At 43.8% G+C, this 24,239-nt stretch overlaps 2 protein-coding genes across 5 annotated transcripts in view; one reads left to right on the forward strand and one right to left on the reverse strand.

Moving 5' to 3' along the window:
* AP3M1 (adaptor related protein complex 3 subunit mu 1) overlaps nucleotides 1–20,763 on the reverse strand; it is a 49,088-nt gene extending 28,325 nt beyond the window's left edge. Inside the window, exon 1 of one of the 2 annotated variants that reach the window (XM_061634844.1) lies at nucleotides 20,630–20,763. Coding sequence is in view for 1 of the 2 variants with exons in the window: in XM_061634846.1 (XP_061490830.1) it covers nucleotides 20,630–20,657 (28 nt within the window). In the remaining variant the exon portion in view is untranslated. The remainder of the gene's footprint in view (nucleotides 1–20,629) is intronic. The other variant, XM_061634846.1, reaches the window with a different exon arrangement.
* Nucleotides 1–24,239, forward strand: part of ADK (adenosine kinase) — a 466,326-nt gene that overhangs the window by 534 nt on the left and 441,553 nt on the right. Inside the window, exon 1 of one of the 3 annotated variants that reach the window (XM_061634838.1) lies at nucleotides 21,333–21,561. The exons of 1 other annotated variant lie outside the window; for it this stretch is intronic. In XM_061634838.1, coding sequence (XP_061490822.1) covers nucleotides 21,425–21,561 — 137 coding nt within the window. In that variant the 5' untranslated portion in view covers nucleotides 21,333–21,424. Of the gene's footprint in view, nucleotides 1–21,332; nucleotides 21,562–24,239 lie in introns of those variants that run through there. One more of the 3 variants, XM_061634840.1, reaches the window with a different exon arrangement.

Below are 24,239 nucleotides of genomic sequence, written 5' to 3' on the forward strand. Positions count from 1 at the left end.
CTGAGCAGTCGTGGAGAGAAATCCTATGAGCTTCAACGAGACACTATGCACGCTAAGATTATTTACTTGGTTGTTGGAATAACCGTTCCGATGGTTGTTTCCTCCTAACTCTCACTGCCGTTATTCTTGAACGTTTGACTTCACAGTAAAATTAGGAGGAAAAACGTCTATTGTTTCTACAATGCCAAAGCCTGGGAAATAGGAGACTGCCTTCGTGGTGTGTGCCATTTGATTAGTATTATGTGACAGTTAAGCCATGGGTGTGTCGTGACTTGCTCACTCCACACGGCCTAACTGCACATACCTGAAGGTCTGCTCTGGAGAACTTTTTGGAACTGTGGCACACGAGGATGCAGAAATAACAATGGGAAAACAGGCAGATTCAGGGCCGAGATAGTCTTGTTGCAGGCTTGGTGGGGCAGGACCAAGTGTAGACTTGACAAGTGACGAGTTTTGGCTTTATACATTACCGTTGGCACACTGAAGGTGCTTGAATGTACATCTAAAACGTGTGCCTACAACAAACAAATATGTGCATTATACAGATAAACTTGTTTTCGGGGACCCAACTGGCTACAGCTTCCTGTAGCGAACCTGCATTTGCCTCTTTCTAACAAAGCCTTTTTTGACCTGGTGCCCTTCATGGCATAGTGGTTATAGTGTTGGGATAGGACCTTGGGAGACCAGGGTTCAAAGCCCCACTCGGCCATGAAGCTTGGGTGACCTAGGGCCAGTCACAGTCTTTCAGCCTAACCTACCTCACAGGGTTGTTGTGAGGATAAAATAGAGAGGGAGGAGAACCAGGTACACCACCTTGAGCACCTTGGAAGAAAGGTGGGATACAAATGTAATAAATAAACTATTTAGCCTACAACTCTTTATCAGCCATGCCCCCGTCAGCTAAGCAACAGCTGCAGCACTAGGGGACTGAAGAAGACCTGCCCTGGGAGTATCTGGCATCTAGGTGCTTGCTACTAGCTCCTTTGGGCTGCTGTCTGTCCAGACAGCTGAAGTCCCTGGTAAGTGCTGCAAGGACTGGGACCCCCTGCCAGGCCCTTGCTCCAGAGAGAGGCTGCAGTTAATCTCGCAGCTTCTTGCAACAGCTGCTGGCTGGGCCAGGAGGCATAAAAGCCCAGCTGCCCTTGGGCGGTGGGGTCGCCACCGAAGCGGAGACAAAGGGGGTTGCTGTGATGCGTCCTTCCCTGGCAGGTTCCTACCTGCTCGTGGTTACTGCCTGTCTCTAGGCACCACCAGGGACTCCACCAGTCCGGACCGCACTCTCTTATGGTTTACCTATCCGCTCTAGCACAGATCTCAACAGATCCCCATGCTAGGCAACCACCAGTAACGTCCCAATACTAGTATTCCCAGAGACTCTGAATACTGGTATTGTTATTCTCTTCACCGCTGCCACCATTTGTTACAGTTCCCCTTCAGCCTTGGTCATTACCTTACCCTCCCTTTTGGTCTGTGAAACTCCAGCCAAGGATCAGGCCTTTGGTAAACCAAATTAAGTATTTATTAAAGATAACAAAGCTAACAAGATTAACAAGATTTCTTCTTAAGGCACATAAGCATATGGTTTTACTCAATACTAATCCGAACTCCACCTCCCCCCTGGTAAACAACTCTCTAAACCCCACCAAGCAATCCACTCTTTCTCTTCTCCCCCCCCAAATTCCACTCTCACTCTTCCTTTTATACATTCAGCCATTTTAAACACTCAGCCAATCATCTCGCATTCTACTGCCCATTCACTCCCCCTCTTTCACTCCACTTACCATATATCTTCTAAAACAACAACACTTACCATATATACATTAATATAGGAACATCACATTTCCCCCCCCCCTTAAACAACAGCAGAGTATTATTCCTGTTCCAGGATTTATACGTCGCGTTAACAAATAAAAGTCTCTATGGGGAAAATGTCTTTCTTTGTTCCTCTGTCTGGTCACGTCACTGCAGTCCCAGCCACTTGCCTGGAAAGTCCATCGGCCAGTACATTGTCCTTGCCTTTTATGAACTGGAAGTCCACTTGATAGTCCTGTAGGGCCCAGGACCACCTCTGCAGCATAGTGTTATGGTTTTTCATAGTCTGCAACCATAACAAGGCCCGATGATCTGTAGTCACTGTGAATCTTCATCCCCACACGTATGGGCGCAACTTGTTCAGTCCCCACACGACCGCTAGGCACTCCTTCTGGACCGACGAATAGTTTTTCTCCCTCGGCGTCAGCTTGCGACTCAGGTACGCCACTGGATGTCTGGTGCCTTCTCTCTCCTGTAGCAAGACGACTCCCAGCGCGAGGTCCGACGCATCTGTAGCTACGATGAATGGTTTCTCATAGTCTGGTGCTATTAATATGGGTCCTTGGCACAAGGCTTGCTTCAGTAGATCAAAAGCCTTCTGACATTCATCCGTCCATACCACACGCTCAGAACACTTCTTCTTTGTTAATTCATGCAAGGGGGTTGCTATTTCCCCAAAATTTCTCACAAACTTCCTATAAAAACCAGCCACACCCAGAAATGCCCTTACTTGTTTTTTGGTTAAGGGGATCGGCCACGCTTGTATCGCCTCCACCTTGCTCCATAAGGGGGTGATTTTCCCACTCCCCACCTTATGTCCTAAATAGATTACTTCCTTTAGTCCAAACTGGCATTTCTTAGCTTTTATTGTGAGGCCTGCTTTTCTTAAGGCCTCCAATACTGTTGTCAGGTGTTGGACATGCTCAGGCACCGACTTGCTAAAAATGGCCACGTCATCGATATAGGCCACTGCAAAATCTGACATGCCTCGCAACACAGTATTGATTAGCCTCTGAAATGAACTTGGTGAGTTCCTTAGTCCCATGGGTAAGGTCACAAACTCATATAACCCATCTGGTGTACTGAAGGCAGTTTTGGCTCTGGATTGCTCGTCTAGTTCCATTTGCCAAAATCCTTTACAGAGATCTAGTGTAGAGATAATGGTTGCTGCCCCCAATAACTCTAACATAGCGTCTACCCTAGGCATAGGATACGCATCTGGGACAGTAATTTTATTGATTAGCCGATAATCAATGCAAAACCTGGTCGTTCCATCTTTTTTCGGAACCAGGACAATACTTGAGGCCCAGGGACTGATGGATTCCCTGATCACTCCTAATTCCAGCATCTCTTCCACCTCCTTTTTGATCTCATTCAAAACTTTCCCATTCACACGGTACGGAACAGATCTGATTGGGGCATGATCTCCAGTATCAATGGAATGTATAACTATACTGGTTCGGCCAGGTTTGTTGCTAAAGAGATTCCTATAGGTTTTCAAAACTCTCAGAATCTCCTCTTTTACTTCCTCCTTCATCTCTTCTGACCATTCCACTTGATCTACTCCTCCTTTGTCTTTGCTTTCATGTACCAAATCTGGAAGTTCAGGCCCACTTCCCTCAGGGAATAAGGTAACTTGCAACACCTTTGCATCCCTGGTATGGTAAGGCTTTAACATATTTACATGAACCACTTTGCTTTTGTTTAATTGGTCTGTGGTGATTACATATGTCACTGTGTCAAGCCTTTCTCTGATGGTATATGGTCCTTCCCAGTTAGCCTGTAATTTGTCATGTTTCCTGGGTATGAACGCCATAACCATATCTCCCACATCATACACACGTTCTCTGGCTGTTCTGTCATACCAGTAACTTTGCTTCTCCTGTGCATGACTCAAATTCTCTTTCACTACTTCCATCATTGATGTTAATTTATTGCGGAATTCCAATACAAAATCTACTACAGAAGTTTTGTACTCTCCCAGAGTTCCTTCCCATGAATTTTTTAGCAGTTCCAAAGGTCCCCTCACTTTTCTAGTGAACATGAGTTCAAAGGGTGAGAAGCCTGTTGACTCCTGAGGGACTTCTCTGTATGCAAATAAGAAGCATCCCAACCGTTCATCCCAGTCTTGTGGGTGATCTTGAACATAGCTTCTTATCATGCCCTTCAAAACTCCATTGAATCTCTCAGTTAGCCCATTAGTGGCGGGATGGTAAGTAGTGGTCTTTAGATGTTTTAGACCACAACATTTCCACATACATTGCATCACTTCTCCCATGAATACACTGCCTTGATCCGTCAGCACTTCATGAGGGAAACCCAGCCTCATAAATTTTTTTAATAAAGCCTCTGCCACTACAGGGGCTTCTACAGATCTCAGTGCTTCTGCGTCTGGGTACCTGGTGGCAAAATCCACCACCACCACTAGATATTTCTTGCCATGCCTTGTGGGTTTGGAAAAAGGGCCCACCAAATCTATTCCCACTCTATAAAAGGGTTGTCCAATTATAGGAAGGGGCTTTAAGGGTGCCTTGGTCTTTACTCCACTCTTTCCCACCTTTTGGCATATTCCACAAGATAGACAATGTTGTTTTACATCCTTGGAGATATTTGGCCAATAATAATGTGCAGCCAATCTCCTCTTGGTCTTTTTTATTCCCAGATGTCCTGCACATGGGACATCGTGGGCTACCTCTAGCAATCTGGTTCTGTATTTGCTAGGTACTATCAATTGCTTCACTGGTTCACATTCATCCTTTCTCTCAGCAGGCATCCACAGTCTATATAAAATCCCATTCTCACACACAACTTGATTCCTCAGTTTGTCAGTGAAAGGAATCTGTTGGGTCAGGACTTGTTCCTTTACCTGCTTCAAACTGATATCTTTATGCAGCTCTTCCCTGAATTGCTCTGCTTCTTCCCCAGAGACCACTTGATACAGTTTGTCTTCTTCAGCAGGCCTGCTAGTGGTTGCTATGGTGACCTGAGGCTGGTTAACAGATTCCACCCTGTTTGTTTCAGCCCCCCTTAATATGGCTTCTTTTTCTCTGCCAATTTGCTGTCTGGTCACTACATATATTTTCCCCTGTGCCCCCATAACATCTCTTCCCAGTATTACTGGTTCTTGTTGCTGGGCATTAATACCAACTTTATATTGGCCCTTTCGGCCTCTCCATTCCATTTTCACTAGGGCCACAGGCAAACTCTCTGGTTGACCCCTCACTCCTTGGATAGTCACTGTTTCCTGAGGTAATATTTCTTCAGATTTTATTAAATCTGGCCTCAGTAACGTCTGAGCGGCACCAGTGTCAAGCAATGCCCAATAAGTTGCCCCTTGTACACTCACTTCCTCTCTCAGACTTGAATCAAGGTCTGTTACTTCTGTCCAGTTTATCTGGCAAAACTGAACCTTTTTCGCTGCTTCTAAAGCCTTGGGCTCTGTTTTCACTGCCCTTGTCTGAGCAGGATTACTAATGGGGTTGGCAACCTCACATTGAAAACGTAGGTGCCCTGGTCTACCACATTTGTAGCATAATTTCTCCTCACTTTTAGGGTACACAGATTCACTCTGGGGTGTCCTGTGCCCTTCAGATTTTAATGGAGGACTCACTCGCTGTGGTACCACATCCCTTCTGCCAGCACTATATGGTCTGGGTTTAAACTTTCTTGATGTTTTCCCCACTCAGCCAGTTCTATTGGAGGCGAAGTGATCCGCCATCTCTGCAGCCTCCTGCACCGATGTAGGGGAACGGTCTTTGACAAGGAGCCTTATTTCTGGTGGTAACTGATGGTATAATTGATCCAATATCATGAGGTTTTTCACCTCCTCCACAAACTGAGCTTTTGCACTACTCATCCACTTTCCAAATATATCCATCAACTTTGCTCCCAGTTCCACGAAAGACCTCCCTGTTTGTATCTGGCAGTTTCTGAAAAGCTTTCTAAAATAATCAGGCCCCAGTCTGAATCTTTTAAACACTGCTTCTTTGAATTCAGCATAGGTGACGGGCCTGTCTGAGGGGAAATATTGGTATACCTCAGCCAATTCCCCCTTTAATCAGGTTTGATAAATACTGCATGTATTTATCTTCAGGTAGCCCCCACAACTGAGCTGCTTTTTCAAAGGTAATGAGGTAAATTTGAGGATCTTGACCAGGCTCATAGACAGCAAAGTCCTTTGGAGTAATTTTTATTTTTGCTCCATCTCTGTCTTTCCTTGTCTCCTCAGAGTGAAATTTCTCTCTATCAAATTTTAACTTTTCTACTTGTAATTCAGCATCCAATGCTCGTTGCTTCTCCCTTTCCTCAAACCCCAATCTCATTCTCTCAATTTCCAACTCCCTCTGTTTTTCCTTCTCTGCACCTTCCATCCTCAATCTCTCAGCTTCCATCTTCAATCTCTGCAGTAGCAAATCCTATAAGTGCTACCCTCAATTCATCTACCCCTTTACCCTCGTGAGGTAAATTGAATGTTATGCACTTCTCCACCAGCTCCTCTCTTTTCATTTTTATGTATTCAGCCATGGTGTTTGAGTTCACTCACTCTTTGCCACACACTCTTTGCCAGTCACTCTCACAAGAAATCTTGTTTTGTTATTTCTGTTTGCCACACCACTGTTCTGGATTCTCTAGTATTCGTATCTGGATTCTCTGTTGTTCGTATCCCACCGCTACTGCCACCACATGTGATGCGTCCTTCCCTGGCTCTCCCTGTCAGGTTCCTACCTGCTCGTGGTTACTGCCTGTCTCTAGGCACCACCAGGGACTCCACCAGTCCGGACCGCACTCTCTTATGGTTTACCTATCTGCTCTAGCACAGATCTCAACAGATCCCCCTACTAGGCAACCACCAGTAACATCCCAATACTAGTATTCCCAGAGACTCTGAATACTGGTATTGTTATTCTCTTCACCGCTGCCACCATTTGTTACAGTTCCCCTTCAGCCTTGGTCATTACCTTACCCTCCCTTCTGGTCTGTGAAACCCCAGCCAAGGATCAGGCCTTTGGTAAACCAAATTAAGTATTTATTAAAGCTAACAAAGCTAACAAGATTAACAAGATTTCTTCTTACGGCACATAAGCATATGGTTTTACTCAATACTAATCCGAACTCCACCTCCCTCCTGGTAAACAACTCTCTAAACCCCACCAAGCAATCCACTCTTTCTCTTCTCCCCCCCAGATTCCACTCTCACTCTTCCTTTTATACATTCAGCCATTTTAAACACTTAGCCAATCATCTCGCATTCTACTGCCCATTCACTCCCCCTCTTTCACTCCACTTACCATGTATCTTCTAAAACAACAACACTTACCATATATACATTAATATAGGAACATCACAGTTGCCCCTTGGGGAGCCCCGAGGACAAGGGCACTACCCCCCTTCTATTACTTCTTTTTTTTGATGTTAAACCAGTCTAGAGGAGACTGGTGGTGGGGAGGGCGTGTGGTGCATGTGTAGTTCTTGCACATAGTGGGAGCCTGTGCAGTGAACTGAATGATAGGAGAAAGTCACCAGATGCCTTCAGAGTGAGAGTCTGTAACTGGCAGAAAGCTGGCCCTCCTTGGGTGTGAGACAGATGGGCCCTGTGTGAAAAAGTTTGAATGGGTGTGACTGTTCCCAATCCTTGCAGAGGTCTACTGGGATAATTCGCTCCGGCAGGCTTTGTTGGTGGGCTCATGTTGGGCCCATATTAGGTGTTTAGGAGGAGTCTTAGTACAGAGGAACATGGGTGATGCCACCCCAATTTCAGTGATCACGGGTAGAGGGAAATATAGCCATGGGGATGTGGTGAATTACCATAGAAGACGAGGACAAAGCTATCTGTGCCTTGTTCCTTGCTGCCACTCCTCTCATGGATGGGTTCCTCATTGCTCATCTGCTGTGCCCACTGGACTGTGTGTGTTGTTGGTTAACGCCAGATCGGTACACAATAAGACCACTCTCATCCATGACTTGATTGTGGATGAAGGTGCTGATTTGGTGTGCATTACCGAGACCTGGGTGGGTGAGCTTGGAGGAGTTGATCTGACTGAACTTTGCCCACCTGGATACTTGGTGCAGCACCAGCACAGGCTGCAGGGACGGAGGGGGGGGGAAGGAGTTGCTGTGGTCTACAGAACTTCCATCTCTGTCACCAGGAAACCATTCTGTCTTGGAGCTGGCTGTGAGGGTCTGCACCTGGTGTTGGGCCGAGGAGACAGTAAACTAGGGTTGCTGCTGGTGTACCGTCCACCCTGCTGCCTGGCAGCTTCTCTGACCGAGCTGGTGGAGGTCATCTCGGCTGTGGCATTGGGGGAGCCCAGAACGATAGTGCAGGGTGATTTCAATATCCATGCTGAGGCTGCCTCTAGTGTTCTGGCTCAGGACTTCATGGCCTCCATGATGACCATGGGGTTGTCTCAAGTTGTTATTGACACATAGGGCAGGACACACCTTCGACTTGGTTTTTGCTCCAGATGGAAGAAGGGGTGGTCTGGAGATAGGGGGTGGATGTCACCCCATTGTCATAGTCAGATCACTTCCTGGTGAAGTTTAGACTTATGGCTCTGATCCTCCCCTGCAGGGGGGTGGTGGACAGATTAAGATGGTCTGCCCCTAGAGCCTAATGGAATCCATAGGATTCCTGAATGCCCTGGGGGAGTTCCCAGTAGATAGAGCAGGTGACCCTGTTGAAGTCCTTGTCATGCTGTGGAACAGCGAGGCGTGTCGGGCTCTCTACACGGTTGCCCCCGAGCGCCCTCTCCGGCACTGTGAAGCCCAGCTTGCACCTTAGTACACCAGTGAGATAAGGGCAATGAAACAGGCTGGATGATGGCTAGAGCGCAAGTGGCGAAAGACGTGCTGTGAGGCTGATTGGGCACGAGTAAAACATCATAACTGTGCCTACTGTGTGGCAGTGGAGGTGGCAAAGAAGGCCCACTTCTCTGCCTCCATCGCATCCTCAAGTAGCCATCCAGTGGAGCTTTTCCGTATTGTCAGGGGTCTGTTGACATCAATACCAGGAAATGGAGTCATAGACCCTTCGGAGAACCACTATGAATTGTTTGCAAGGCACTTTGAGGGTAAAATTGCTCGCCTCGATAGCAGTCTTGATACCCCCTCCACATCTACTGTAGTCCCCAATGAGGTGTCCAGTGCAACGTCTGCTGCAACTTCTTGGGTACAGTTTTACTTGATGCAGCCTGATGATGTACACAAGGTGCTTGTAATGATGCGGCCAGCAACGTGTTCTCTTGACCCTTGTCCTTCTTGGCTTATTAAAGCTTGCCGAGGGGGTCTGACTGAGTGGATCCAGGGTTTGGTCAACGCATCATTTCTGGACCGGGATAGCCTGACCACTGTTGTCCACACATTGGTAACCTCCAGGCTGGATTACTGTAATGCGGTCTATGTGGGGCTGCCCTTGAGGTTGGTCTGGAAGCTGCAGCTGGTGCAAAATGTGGCGGCGAGACTGCTCACTGGGGCAGACCACTGTGTGTCTTCCTATCCCCTGAACCTTGACTTGGTCTGATCTCTCGGCAAACTAGACCCGGACCTTCACTGACATCTCTTCTGGATTTCTGGCTTGGCACGTAAGCTTTGAACGGCCTCTGCCCTTATCTTGCTTCCTCCTTGCTAGCCTGGCAGATTTATAGCCAAGCTGCCGGCTGAGGACTTACGGCCTGGCAATTACCAAGGAATCTCCAGCCCTGCCTGCACCCCCACCGACACTGCTGTCTCAGTGAAGAGCTGACAGCATCCACCCAAGAGTTCTCAAAGAACTCAAATGTGAAATTGTTGATCTGTTAACTAAAATATGTAACTTGTCCCTCAGGTCCTCCTCCGTGCCTGAGGACTGGAAAGTGGCAAATGTAACGCCAATCTTCAAACTTGCTCCCACAAGATGCAGTAATGGCCACTAGCTTCGATGGCTTTAAAAGAAGATTAGAGAAATTCATGGAGGACAGGGCTATCAATGGCTACTAGCCATGATGGCTGTGCTCTGCCACCCTAGTCAGAGGCAGCATGCTTCTGAAAACCAGTTGCTGGAAGCCTCAGGAGGGGAGAGTGTTCTTGCACTCGGGTCCTGCTTGCGGGCTTCCCCCAGGCACCTGGTTGGCCACTGTGAGAACAGGATGCTGGACTAGATGGGCCACTGGCCTGATCCAGCAGGCTCTTCTTATGTTCTTATGAATATTCATCCAATTTGTGGCTTCATATCTAATCAGTGAAGTAATTCACTCTAAAAAATGTTAAATATGAATTTTTAACAGGTCCTTAAGCTGAGCTTCAACTTGAATTAAACTGCAAATCTATGATCACTTGTTTGAGAATCAGCTCCGTTGAACACAAAGGAACTTGCTTTGAAGTAAATACAGTGCCTTGCAAAAGTCCTCAGACCCCTGACCAATGCTCTCATACTGCTGAATTACAAATGGTACACTGTAATTATATTCTGTATGATTTTGCAAAGCACTGTATGCATAGGATTGTGCTGTTAATCTTTATCTCAGTTTTGCTTTTTTTTTGCTTTTCTATTTGTGTTTTGCCTTGAGTGTTCACATAACAGGGATTGGCCTTTATGTGTACAACCAAGCACGCATGTGGGCTTTGCCACTATCCCCAACCCCATAAACACATTCATGGACATGTCTGCAACATGTCTGTGCCAAACCCATACATCTGATATGTATATGATCATCCCATATGTAGGCAGTCAGGTTCCTCATCATATAGAGACTGCCTATGTACTTATGAATGCTGGGGATGTGCCCACAAATGCGTGTATGATGGTTGTGGTGCTGGCTACCATACACTGTATGCATGTTTATTGTACATGTGAAGGCTGAGCCTTGTTGTGTAAATGGAACTAAGGTTTTCAGTAAAACGGCTTATGGCAAACTTGTCATTAGCAACTTGACCAGTTAACTGTGGCAAACAAAAATGATCTTGAAGCAACCAGGAAGGAATGTTTGTTGTAAACTGGAAGAGACTCGGTTCTTTTTTCCCCTGGCAGATTATTTGCCATAAATAACTATGGTTCGGATCTTTTGTGAACTTACTTGAAAGGGCAGCTTAAGGAGATAAGGAGTGGCTTTATATATAAGTAGTTATCTCATGCAGCATGGGCTACTTTCTCCACGATTTTGGGCTGAGGCTTTCTCCTGCTCTGTGTTTGAAGATCTCAGGATGGAAGCTGGTAGTGTTTTGGATAAACACTATATACCTTACCATTCAGTTCTACACAAAGTCATCTATAGATAGAAGACCATGGAGAACCTTGCTGGGTTGATAAAGGAAATTGCAGCTGCCTAGAACTAGGATGCACACCTTAATGTGATGAGGTGATTTGAGAGTGTTGAAGAAGCTGAGAGCAATGCTGTCAGGAGTCTAGACCAAGAGGCTACACTCCTAGCAGGGGCACCCAAGGCGGAATGGTCAAAGCTGAGATACCATACTAAGATGCATCCAAACTCAGAGGAAGGCAATGGTAAACCACAAAACCCTATGAACAGAGTATCCAAAATGCAACACGAGATAGTGCTGGAAGATGAGACCCCCAGGTCAGAAGGCACTCACCAAGCTACTGTGGAAGAACAAAGGACAAGTACGAGTAGCGCTGTGAGTAATGACGCAGCTGGGTCAAAGCTGAAAGGAAGCCCAGAGGCTGATGCGCACAGATGCGAAAGGAGATTCCGGAGTTGTATGATGCACACAATAGGAACATGGAATGTGAGAAACATGAACCAGGGAAAATTAGAAATTGTCAAGCAAGTAATGGAATGCATCAACATTACAATACTTGGCGTGAATGAATTAAAATGGACGGGAATGGGACATTTTCAATCAGGCAACTACAAAATATTTTATACAGGAAACGAGAAATTAAGAAGAAATGAGGCTGCTTTAATAGTGAGAAGTGATGTAGAAAAAGCAATTAGGAGCTACAACGCAAGGTCTGAGCAAGTGATATCAATGAGATTAAACAGGAAACCTATTAACATAACCATCATCCAAGTCTATGCTCTAACAGCAAACACAGAAGAAGAGGAATTGGAGAGATTTTACACAGAAGTACAGGAAGAAATTGATCACACACCAAACCGAGATGTGCTGATAATCATGGGAGACTGGAATGCGAAAGTAGGGAACAGAGAAGAACTAGGAATTGTGGGGAAATGGGGCTTAGGAGATAGCAATGAAGCAGGAGAAAAACTTACTGAATTCTATGAAGCCAATAATTTGTTTCTTGCGAACACATTTTTTGAGCAACCGAAAAGACAACTGTACACGTGGACATCACCAAATGGTCAATATAGGAATCAAATTGCTTATATAACTGGTAGCAGAAGATGGAGAAGTTCCATATTTTCTGCGAAAACAAGACGAGGAGCAGACTGTGGTACAGATAATGAATTGGTTGTATTAAAAATCAGAGTAAAGCTAAAGAACAACAAATCAATCATAATGCCAAAATACAATTTAAATAACATCCCAGAAGAATATAAAGATCAAATAAGGCTTTAAATTTAGTTAACAGAGAACCAGAACAACTATGGAGTGAAGTAAGGACATTATCAGGGAAGAATGCAAAAAGATAATACCTCTAGTTAAAAAGAGAGAAAGACCTCAATGGATGACTGAAGAAACTCTTAAAATGGTTAAAGAGAGAAGGAAAGCAAAACCAAAAGGAGATAGAAACAAGGTCAGAACCCTAAATGCAACAATACAGCGACTAGTACGTAGACACAAAGAAAACTATTACAATAGTGTTTGTATAGAAATAGAAGAAGACAACAAAACGGGAAGAACAAGAGCCCTATTCCAAAAGATTAGAGAAATGAAAGGGAAATTTAAACCATGAATAGGGATGTTGAATAATCCACAGGGGAACACACTGACTGACCGAGATGAAATAAAAGGAAGATGGAAGCAATACACTGAAGAACTCTACAAAAGAGATGCAAGGATGACAGATTCATTCACGGAGGAACTGTATGATGAAGAACCAGAAATTTTAGAATGTGAGGTGAAAGCTGCTCTTAAAATTCTTGGAAGAAACAAATCATCAGGAATAGATGGCATACCAATAGAGTTGCTACATGCTACTGAGACTGAATCTGTCCAAATTTTGACAAAAAATTGTCAAGAAATATGGAAAACTAAACAATGGCCCACAGACTGGAAGCGTTCAATATATATCCCACTTCCAAAGAAAGGGGATCCCAGAGAATGCAGTAATTACCGAACTATTGCCTTAATATCCCATGCAAGTAAAGTAACGTTCAAGATTCTACAACAAAAGGCTCTTACCATACGTGGAGCAAGAAATGCCAGACGTCCAAGCTGGATTTAGAAAGGGAAGAGGCACCAGAGATCATATCGCAAACATACGTTGGATAATGGAATGGACCAAGGAATTTCAGAAGAAAATCACCCTGTGCTTTATAGATTACAGCAAAGCCTTTGACTGTGTAGATTGTGAAAAACTATGGAATGCTTTAAAAGAAATGGGGGTGCCACAGCATCTGCTTGTCCTGATGCATAACCTATACTCTATAACCTAAGGACAGAATATGGAGAAACCAATTGGTTCCTCATCGGAAAGGGTGTGAGACAGGGGTGTATTTTATCACCCTATTTATTTAATCTATACACAGAACATATATGGAAAGTGGGATTGGACCAAGATGAAGGAGGTGTGAAAATTGGTGGGAGAAATATCAATAATTTAAGATATGCAGACGATACCATACCAGTAGCAGAAACCAGTAATGATTTAAAACAATGCTGATGAAAGTTACAGAGGAAAGCACAAAAGCAGGACTACAGCTGAACATCAAAAAGACTAAAGTAATGTCAACAGAAGATTTATGCAATTTTAAAGTTGACAATGAGGACATTGAACTTGTCAAGGATTATCAATAATAACAGTTATTAACCAAAATGGAGACAATAGTCCAGGAATCAGAAGAAGGCTAGGACTGGGTAGGGCAGCTGTGGGGGAACTAGAAAAGGTCCTCAAATGCAAAGATATATCACTGAACCCTAAAGTCAGGATCATTCAGACCATGGTATTCTGATCTCTATGTATGGATGTGAAAGTTGGACAGTGAAAAAAGCGGGTAAGAGAAAAATGAACTCATGTGAAATGTGGTGTTGGAGGAGAGCTTTGCGCATACCATGGACTGCAAAACAGACAAATAATTGGGTGTTAGAACAAATTAAACTAGAACTACCATTAGAAGCTAAAATGATGGAACTGAGGTTATCCTACTTTGGACACATCATGAGAAGACATGATTCACTAGAAAAGATAATAATGCTGGGAAAAACAGAGGGGAGTAGAAAAAGAAGGCGGCGAAGCAAGAGATGGATTGATTCCATAAAGGAAGCCACAGACCTGAACTTACAAGATCTGAACAGGGTGGTTCATGAGAGATGCTGTTGGAGATCGTTGATTCGTAAGGTCACCATAAGTCGTAGTCGACTTGAAGGCATTAAACAACAGAACTGAACCAATCTAACTAATCTCAAAGGCTGGCACATGCAAAGGGTGCCTGAAGCAGATTTTAGTGTATCAGCAGGATAATACGGGTGAAGGTGGTCCCATTAGGGGCTGAAAGGTTAAGAACAACACTTTGATTTGTAGCTAATGTAAATAGTCCAAATACGGTACTGTATCTTCAGACTTTCTGGCATACATGTTGCTGAATTTTGCACAAACTGCAGCCTGTGGAATTTCTCCATCAAAGGCAGCCCTACAAAAAGCTCATTACAGTAGTCCAGTTTGCTGGTAATTAGGGCATGGGTAACTATGGTCAGGTTTTGCTGCAGCTGATATACAAACCTGAGCTTGTAGAAAGTATTCTGGGCCATTGCTGCTATCTGCGCTTCTCTAGACAACAACTGATACTGTACATGCTGTGAAAAACTTCACCTGCTAAATCCTGCAGTTCAAGCTGCTTTTAAAAGCACAAGAATAAGCCAAGCTATTTTTTTCTAGCCAGTTGGCAAACCCATCTGTGTGAGTCCCCCCTCCCCCCAAAAAACACTTTGTAATTTGTCCATTCTTTATTTGACTCTAGCTTTCAAAGCCTCTCTTCCTCTCAGACCTGTCCAATTCCCTCAGATCTGTGCTTTTCATTCTATAGACTTCCTCTTTCTCATTTATAGGCCATTTGTCCATCCATTCCAGTACTGTCTCTTCTGACTGGTGTAGAACGTGCTATGAGATTCCTGCACTGAGCAGGGGGCTGGACTCGATGGCCTTATAGGCCCCTTCCAATTCTATGATTCCATAAAGTGACAAGGCATATAGTTACCTAGGTTGCAAGCTGGTAACTCTACTTGCAGCATTGTCTGAGCCGCTTCAATCTCACCTGGGTATAAATGAAGTGCAGACTTACAGCTATGCTGCCTTAAAGGGCCAGAATAGCCTGTGATGCTCTGAGCAGAGTGCTGTATTTTCCACAGTGTAAATTGCACAATGGGGTTATTTAGGCTGCTTCAAAGTATCCCAGCATTAAGGAGCATAGACTACTGCACAATGATGTCTGTCTTAGTTCTGTGACTTGAATGTAGCTTTGTACACCAGTCCTTAGTAGAGGTAAAGTTGCTTGCATGCGTAGCAATCTTGATGTCCCATCACATCTACTGTAATCCCCAGTGAGGTGTCCAGTGCAAGATCTGCTGGAACTTCTTGAGATCAGTTTCAGTTGATGCAGCCTGATGATGTTGACAAGATGCTTGCAACGATATGGCCAGCAATGTGTCCTCTCCACCCTTGTCCTTCTTGGCTTGTAAAGCTTGCCGAGGATGTATGACCAAGTGGATGCAGAGTGTGGTCAATGCATTGTTGAAGGAGGGAGTGGTCCCAGCTGCCCTGAAAGAGGCGGTGACTCCTGAAAAAGCCCACCCTGGACCAATTCGTTTGTGACAACTTCCGTCCAGTTACAAATACCTCATTCTTATGGAAGGTGATTGAGTAGGTTGTGGCGCAGCAATTGCAAGTACCCTTGGATGAAATAGATTATCTTGACCCATTCCAGTCTGGTTCTGGCCCGGTTATAGGACTGAATCAACCTTGGTTGCCCTGATGGATGACCTTTATCAGGAGGACAGGTGGAGTGCTACCCTGTTATTCTTACTTGATCTCTCAGTGGCTTTTGATACCATTCACCATGGTATCCTGGGCTAACTTGGTGAGATGGGTACTGGAGGCACTGTTTTAAAGTGGTTCTGATCAGATCTCCAGGGATGTTTTCAGATAATAGCATTGGGTGATTGTCTTTTGGCCCCCTGGCAGTTGGGCTGTGGGATGCCACAGGGTACCATCTTGTCTCCAATGCTGTTTAATATCTATATGAAGCCCTTGGGAATGGTCATCAGGAGATTTGGGGCAAGGTGTCAGCAATATGCTGATGATACCTACTATTAAGTGCAAACAGTAATATATATATAATACTTTTAAATACTTTTAATACTTTTTAGTGTGGCGTAGTGGTTAAGATGTTGGACTACGACCTGGGAGAACAGGGTTCGAATCCCCACACAGCCATGAAGCTCACTGGGTGACCTTGGGCCAGTCACTGCCTCTCAGCCTCAGAGGAAGGCAATGGTAAACCCCCTCTGAATACTGCTTACCGTGAAAACCCTATTCATAGGGTTGCCATAAGTCAGGATTGACTTGAAGGCAATCCATTTCCATTTCAATGGAAGCACAGTTAATCTTATGTGCCAATACATGCTTAGATCCTACTGCAAAGCAATCCTTGTAAGTAGTTGGATACATAAATGTCTGTAACAAGTGTCATTGCAGCTTGCAAGTTAAAATATGATTATTTTGTTTGAGCAAGTTCCCGTTTCTTTCATCATGTCTTAAGTATAAGAGAGGAAGATATTATGGAAACAATCTTTTTTAAAAAATAAGGGAGGGGGAAAGGATCACCAAAGTTCCATTGGCAGGGAAATGCTAGTGCAGTGTTTTCTCTGGTATGGTAACTTTTAGCGCTGCTATTAATGGGAGCTGTACAGACAGACCTTTGTTCCCGGATAAACTGTAGATATTAGACTGAAGGGCACACCATTGTAGTGACATGCTGGCACCCTCAGCCCTGAACCAAATGTGAAAAGCTTCTAAAGGTGGCTTTATCTTTTTCCTTCTGTCTCCTTATGATGAAAGGTTAGGTAACTTGATATCTGTGGTGCAAAGGAAACTTGCCCTTTTCAGACTAATTTAACAAGTGTTGTGAGAAGTACTCTTTTAAATACCCTGGAAGAAAATGATCAAGTAGAGAAAAAGGAATCTGAAAAATCAAGCTTGTTCAGTATTTGGAAATTAAATAAGGATGTTAGCTATTTGCTAGCTACAAACTTCCAGAGGGGTAGCTGTGTTAAATCTGTTGCAGCAAAAACAACAAAGACCTGTAGTATCTAAAAGACTAACGAATGTATTATGGCATAACTTTTGGGAGACTAGAGTACACTTGCTTCACTTCCATGGACTCTAATCCATGAAACCTTATGCAGTAATACACAAGTTCATCCTTAAGATGCCACAGGACTCATTACTGTTTTTGTTTGTTTATTTATTTATTTATTGCACTTGTATACCGCCCCATAGCCGAAGCTCTCTGGGTTAGCTGCAATTGTTTATAAAACTGGTGACCAAGATTTTGGAAAGTGTGCCACAAGTCAGGTGCCATGTCTGAGAGGGTAGCATGTATTACAGTTCATATACAACCCCTTCTGCCTAAGGCCAGACTAGATGTGAACAGGCATTTGACCATGTGTTCGTCCTATTCATATGTAAAGTGAGGGTGGAGATTGTCTATTCTTTGCGTGAAAAGTAACACATGAACTGCCTTATCTTGCCACACTCTGCTGTTTTAAAAAGTTTTTCCCTAGCCTTATGTCAATAGTAGGCACGAGTCAGGTTTTGAAGAAAGTTGCTTAAAACAGCGAAGTACAATGAAGAAAATTGAGGGAAGGGGTACATTTTGTCCCCTCCTCCACATGTTCCTTTTAAAAATATATATTTTTATTCAGTTTTCAGGTAAAAAACATTAAAACAGAATCCTGGGGTTCACAACCACTGAGTCCTGGAAAAATAAAATCAACAATGGACTACAAAATATGTGTGTAACATGTGTCACAGCTTTACAAAAGTTAAATCAAGAAACACCAGAAAAAGTGTATTGTATGTAAAACGTGTTTGTATAACAAGTACAAATATGTATGTAACATGTGTCACAGCTCTACAAGAGTTAAATCAAGAAATGCCATAAAAAAGGACAGTCAGTTCACACCAGGGGCAATACCAACAAATGCATTGATATAGCTCATCCACAGTGAAACATGGGTAACCTGAGTTTTATTGACGAAGAGCAAGAATTCACATGACTTAGAAAGGGAAACCATACAGTGTCAAAATAATCCTTCTTGTCAGACCTTGAATCACTTTGCTATGATGCGTGAGACGCTCTGAAATAGCTGTCCCAAATTTTGTCATCCAGTACTAAATTGAGAGGTCAGTACCAGTTTTCCATTTTGCAGAAATGGCCAGCCTGGCAGCTGATAGGAGATAAGCAACCAATGAATCATGCCAGGATTCATATCATGTTCTAGAGAGAGGACAGCCAAAACCGGGTCAGAGAACAAAGTGCAGCCTATAATATGTGTGTGTGGGTCACACTTGGAATAGAGAGATCCAGAAAGCTTGAACAGGGGCACAGTCCCACCACATATGCTTGAAAGATCCTAAGGTATTGCAACCCTTCCAGCATCAAGGAGACAACAGCTTATTCATATGGTAAAGCCAGAGTGGGGTCCAATGCCACCTATGCAAGATCTTAAGGGTTACCTTCTGGAGTTTTGCTGCTATTGTCTTAAGTGGGGTTTAACCTAGACTTCTCCCATGTTGTGTCCTGGATAACAACTCCCAGGGCTCTTTCCCAAGTCTCCGTTAAGATAGTCGACAAGCCCATCGACTTAGAAATTAAAACCTGGTAAATTTAAGAAGCAGTTCCTTGCATAGTTCGATCAGATTGATAGCAAAGTTGCTCAAACACTGTCAGTGAGCAAACCTCCTCACTCCTCTGAACTACATTCCTTTTCATTTAATGTACACCCGCCCCGCCAATGCTGTATTTGTGAACAGGGCAGACAGCTGGATATAAATACATGGATACACTATCATATTTATTTGGCCATTAGTTTGGGAGACCAGGGTTCAAATCCCCACAAAGCCATGAAGCTCACTGGGTGACCTTGGGCCAGTCACTGCCTCTCAGCCTCATGAAAACCCTATTCATAGGGTTGCCATAAGTCGGAATTGACTTGAAGGCAGTACATTTACATTTTTAGAACTATTCATATCTTTAGCCCTTGAGTGGCTTCTTTTGAACAAGTAGCAGGCATGACTTTCCAAAATGGAAAGGGTTAAATGGTAGGGGCAAAGGGTTAAAGTCCTTCTCCCCTGTGCCACAGTCCCATCCCAATCTGGTCCCCCCTGAAGTAGAGCCCATTGAACTTGGTAAAACTTAAATTCACAATTTTTGTTACTAGGCTTTTGAATTGTTAATATTTGATGTTACAAGTGGTAATTTTGCAATCCTTGGGTCAAGAAGGGTTTGTAGACCTATTATGGAAAGTTGTACAGATCTGTGCAGGTTTATTTCCTCCCGCTGTTTTTTTTGGAAAAACTACATCAGTCAGCATTTCTGATGCCAAAAACGTAATAATTTTGTGCCAGTTATGTAAGGCATTTCTGGCTTCAATGAAATGAAATGGGGGAAAGGAGGGAAGCTGGTAAGGAAAGAGATGAGAAAACAATTCTGGTACAGCTGAGTTCCCTTGAGACTGAAATTATGGTCATGCAAAACAGAAGCTCTAATAATTTGGAAGTAAAAGTTATTCCAGGTAGCCAAGATGACGTTTGCAGTTGGACTGTTTGATCAAGCAACATGCAGACACTCAGTGAAATACAACCTGTTCCCAATGACACAATGGTCATACAGAGGGAAAGAAACTTCTGCTTTTATAGCCTGGTTCTGTGTATATCTATTCAGAATAAAAATTCACATTGATTTCAGTATGCCAAGTAAATATGCTGAAGATTGGAGGCATGTAACTTGATTCTACGTTCACTCAAAAGTAAGCCCCACTAAATTCATTTGGACTTATTTTCAAGTAAGGATGAACAGAATGATAGCTGTAAGACTTGGAGGTTGGCTTGTAGTTGCCCCCTAAGGCTTGACTACATGAAAACTACCCTGGTTGTAGGCTAGTTATAGATCTGTGGACTTGGGGACTACATGTTGGGAAAATTACAGTAAAATGGCTGGTGCCCACAGAAGATAGGAGGCAATCTTGGCTCCTGTTTGAAAGCGGCATTGCCTCCCGTCCACTGCTGAAATGCCCATTCAGGGACCATTGAGGAGAGCAATAAGTGGTGGTACAGCTGGGTCAGGCTGGTGAGGGGCTCTTCTAAGCTTCTGGGGCTCTTGGCCAATGCCTGACCTGGCTGACTGCTGGTATTGAACCTCCTCTCCCCTGCCCCCAACAACATGGGGATAATACTACTGACCAACAGGGTTGTAAGGATTGTTGAGACCTGATCTACATGCAGAATAATGTGGTGGTAGAGTCTTGAAGTGGTAGAGTGTAATGGGGAGCATTTTTGAATGCTCCTCGTGTTTAAAAACAAACCTCTCTGAAAGTAAAAAATAAAATATGGTATATAAAGGATATATATTTGTTTTCCATTTACTGTTTTTTAAAACACACACACACACACACACGGCAACGTTTAAATGCGAGCTCTTACCTTGTAATCTGAAGCGGTAACTGTTCATTCTACCGCCTGATTTGTACATCCACATGTAGATCAGCCTTGGACAATCTATATGAAAGGACTATCAATACTAAATATTAGTCAATGGCAAGTATTATTATAAGCCACTGTTAAAGTGGGCTCAAGTGTGAGTACCAAGCGTGGCTTGATTCCTCTGTCCCTCGTGCTTGTTTGGCACCTGCTTAGTGTGAGAACAACCTATTTGGAGCTGTAGCCCAGAGAATTTCCATCTTTCTCTTTTTTGTTAATCATTTAACAAAGGAGTAAGCTGTAACTCCTTTAATGGCACTTCTTGCATATTTTTGGATTTGTTTATTTTTAAGTAAAACTGTATGTTTGGTAGGGGCGGGGTGGAGAAAATGTACGTAATCCGAGTTGCCCACAGCAAAGATGGCGGAAGGCCGTTATGAGTCCGTGCCCACGGCAAACATGGCGAAATCTGCAACTCTCTGAGTAGGAACTGCCTGCGTCTTGCTAGTCCTTTATGGCATAACCTTTGACTATGTTTGCCTCGCGCACACGGGGTTTCAATGCAGCCTAAATGGCCGGGCAGAAGTGCGCTATGAGTTCTAGCTACCGCCTCGCGGTTGCTACCCAGCCATCCCCCCTTTCTTTCTGACCCTGCCCACCGGCTTCCTCCTGCCAGCCAATGACGGCGAGCAGGTGGGGAAGGGAGGCGGGGTTGGCATGGCTGTGTTGGGTCGGCCCGCTTCGCTCGAGGCGGCTCAGTCAATCAGTCGAGCTGCTGGAGAGAGATAGATTGATTGGATGTCGCGTGTCGAGAAGACAGAGCACGGCTGCTGCTTAAGAGTCCCTCTTGCCGCTGCCTCTCAGGTTCAAGCAACGGAGAATCCCGACAGCAGGAGAAACACCCGCGGCAACAGCACCGCCATGCCCGCTCTGAGGTAGCTCCATACTTGAGGCTTGCCCCGGGGCAGGAAAGCTGCTGTTGCCGCCGTCCTTTCACCTGAAGCGCCTCTGGCCGATTGGTGGTGGTGGTGGTGGTGGGACAGTGTGTAAAAGCGCGCAGGGGAGGGGGGTGTCCGGTTCGCCTTTCGGCAGGGACGTGACGTGAAATTGTGGTGGCTTGGTTTACTTTACCCATATGGTTTCTCTCTCGCTTTTCCACATTTAAATGTCTTCACATTTGTGTTGTATTAATATAAATTTTGAAGAGGGGTAACAGTAAAACCGTCAGGAAATCTTTACACAGATATGAAATTCTGAATCTTTGAAATAGAAATTTGGCCAAGGTTTCAAACCACTGCATTACCAAGCAGGAATTTGAACCCAGACCTCTGGGTCCACTTTGATACTTCCAAAAAAAGGGAGAGAAGATTGCTTGCTCTCTCTCCTCTCCCCTTAAGGTTATTGTATTTCAAGCCATATATACATTTACTCAGAAATAAGTTCCATTGTAATAATTAAGGTTTACTTCCAAATATGTGTGTGTCCATTTGCAGACTTAATAGATTTGACATCACTTTTTCCAAAATGAAGGCTCTTGCAGTTTTGGGGTGGGGTAGATTAATTTCTTTAGCATCTCTATTAAAAGAAAGTAAGAGTGAAGAGTGGCCCTGTAATATTTGTTGTTCTTGTCCTATATTTCTAGCTTTCTTGGGCAAGATGTTTTAAAGGGCTGGCTTCTCTGGTCAAAAGTATGTGCAAGCTTGTGAGTTCTGTGGAACTGGTTGTCTATGACTCAAAAGAACCTCTTGCATTAGCAATAGTATGAGCAAGACACTCACATGCCACACTCTTTGTGCTTTGTCTCTTCCGCATACTATAGATGCTTGCTGTTGATATAACATTGTATACTTGGAGAACGTGTTACAGAGAACCTTTGAGAAAATTCTGGAATGTGCAATCCAGTCATATTGGTTCTGATGACTAGTCATCTCTCTGTGCAAATTGAGAGTGCCTCCTAGAAGGCATCCTGAAGCTGTGCATTGCAGGGAAAGATCAGAAATGGTGGACAAGTTGTATTTCAGACTATTACAAATCTTTTCATCAAGGAAGCTGCTATTATCTTCCACTGAACTCCAGGATTTTGCAGAAAACAGTTTGGAAACAACTGCATTAAAACAGAAATAATCTGGCTTTGGCTGCTGAATAAAGTACTTTTTTAAAGTCATCTGGAAGGAAAACTTGTAATAAGGTCATGAGAAGAGCTCTGTTAGACCAAAGGTCCACCTAGTCTAGTTTTTTCTTTGTAAGAGTGGCCAATCAGAAGCTTTCAACAACTCCCAGATTCTAGGAGACAGAAATACTGCCTCTGAACCCAGAGGTTCCATTTAGCTATTATAGTTAATACCCAGTGATAGACTTATCCTCCATAAATTTGTCTAATTCTCTTTCAAAGTCATCTAAGCCTGTGGCTGTCATTCTGAAATATGGTACCTACTCTGCAGGGGTGTGGTAGTAGTAGTTAAATGACCATACATATTTCCTTGTTTAGTAAAGATTCACTATGTGAATGACTGGTTTTCGGTTGTGCTCTTGTTGAACATGTGGCCAGAGGGAGAGCTATGATCCGAGTTTTTTGCTAACTCTACAGGAAATGGTATTTGTAAGATAATGGTAAATGGAAGCTTTGTTGATCCCCCCCCAGTGAGTGCACTTTAATTTTACAAAGTATGTCAGCTTTAAACATTAGAGTTTTGCAATGTACATAATCCAGGTTTACAGTGTATATATTTGAAGCAGCTCTTGGAGATTCCAGCAGTTGGATTCAGCATGTCAAGTCTGTGAATAGTAGTTGGCCTTCCATTAATGGAAGTGATCAAGATCTAATGGAGATTTTCCACTGGAGGAAGGCAGGAGGTGATTTTACCAATTTCTCTGCAGTCCTGCACATCACTTCTCATGCTGTCTCACCCTCCAGAGCAGATTTTCAGGGAGCACAGAGAGAAAGAATAGGCGAAAATTGTCCCCCACACTGCTCCTCTATCACAAGCAAAACTCCATTAAGTCTGGATCCAGCCCCAAAGTGATTCAGATTGCAAATGAACTAAGCTGTCTTGTGTAGATAGCTGCCTTGTGGTTCACCAAAATATTTTCCTCATTTATTTTCAATGCCAATAGTCAGCAAGTTGGTGGGTGTTCTCTTAGTTTGTTTGTTAGGCACCATGGGATGAATTAGAACATGTACTCTGTCTATAAAGTTTCAACCCCAGAGTTAGGATAGCTCTCTGTTCCTTCTCTCTCCACTGGCAGTATCTAGTGTATCAGATATCTCTTTGCCTCTAGTTGAGCAACATAGACCAATGTCTCTCCGAAAATGTGATTAAATTCAACGACTAGATTACAGTCGGCCAACATGCTTTGAGATGTGTCTAGGAATAGAACAGCTTTCATTCAGATTGATTTAATGTTGCTAGTCCTTGCTTTTAAAGAAGTTGGCAGCTGAGATGCAGAGTGTGTGTATTTAACTTTTCGCAAGACTGTCTCACAACTCCAGGGCAAGCACTACCATATGATGGGAGGGAGCAATTATTCAAAAGACCCTTCATAAGCCACATTGCAGACACAGCAAACAAGTATCTCAAAGTATTGTCTGTGTTTTTTATTTGCTCTACACTTT

This window comes from Rhineura floridana, chromosome 7 (assembly GCF_030035675.1).
Source record: "Rhineura floridana isolate rRhiFlo1 chromosome 7, rRhiFlo1.hap2, whole genome shotgun sequence".
Taxonomy (NCBI): Eukaryota; Metazoa; Chordata; class Lepidosauria; order Squamata; family Rhineuridae; genus Rhineura; species Rhineura floridana.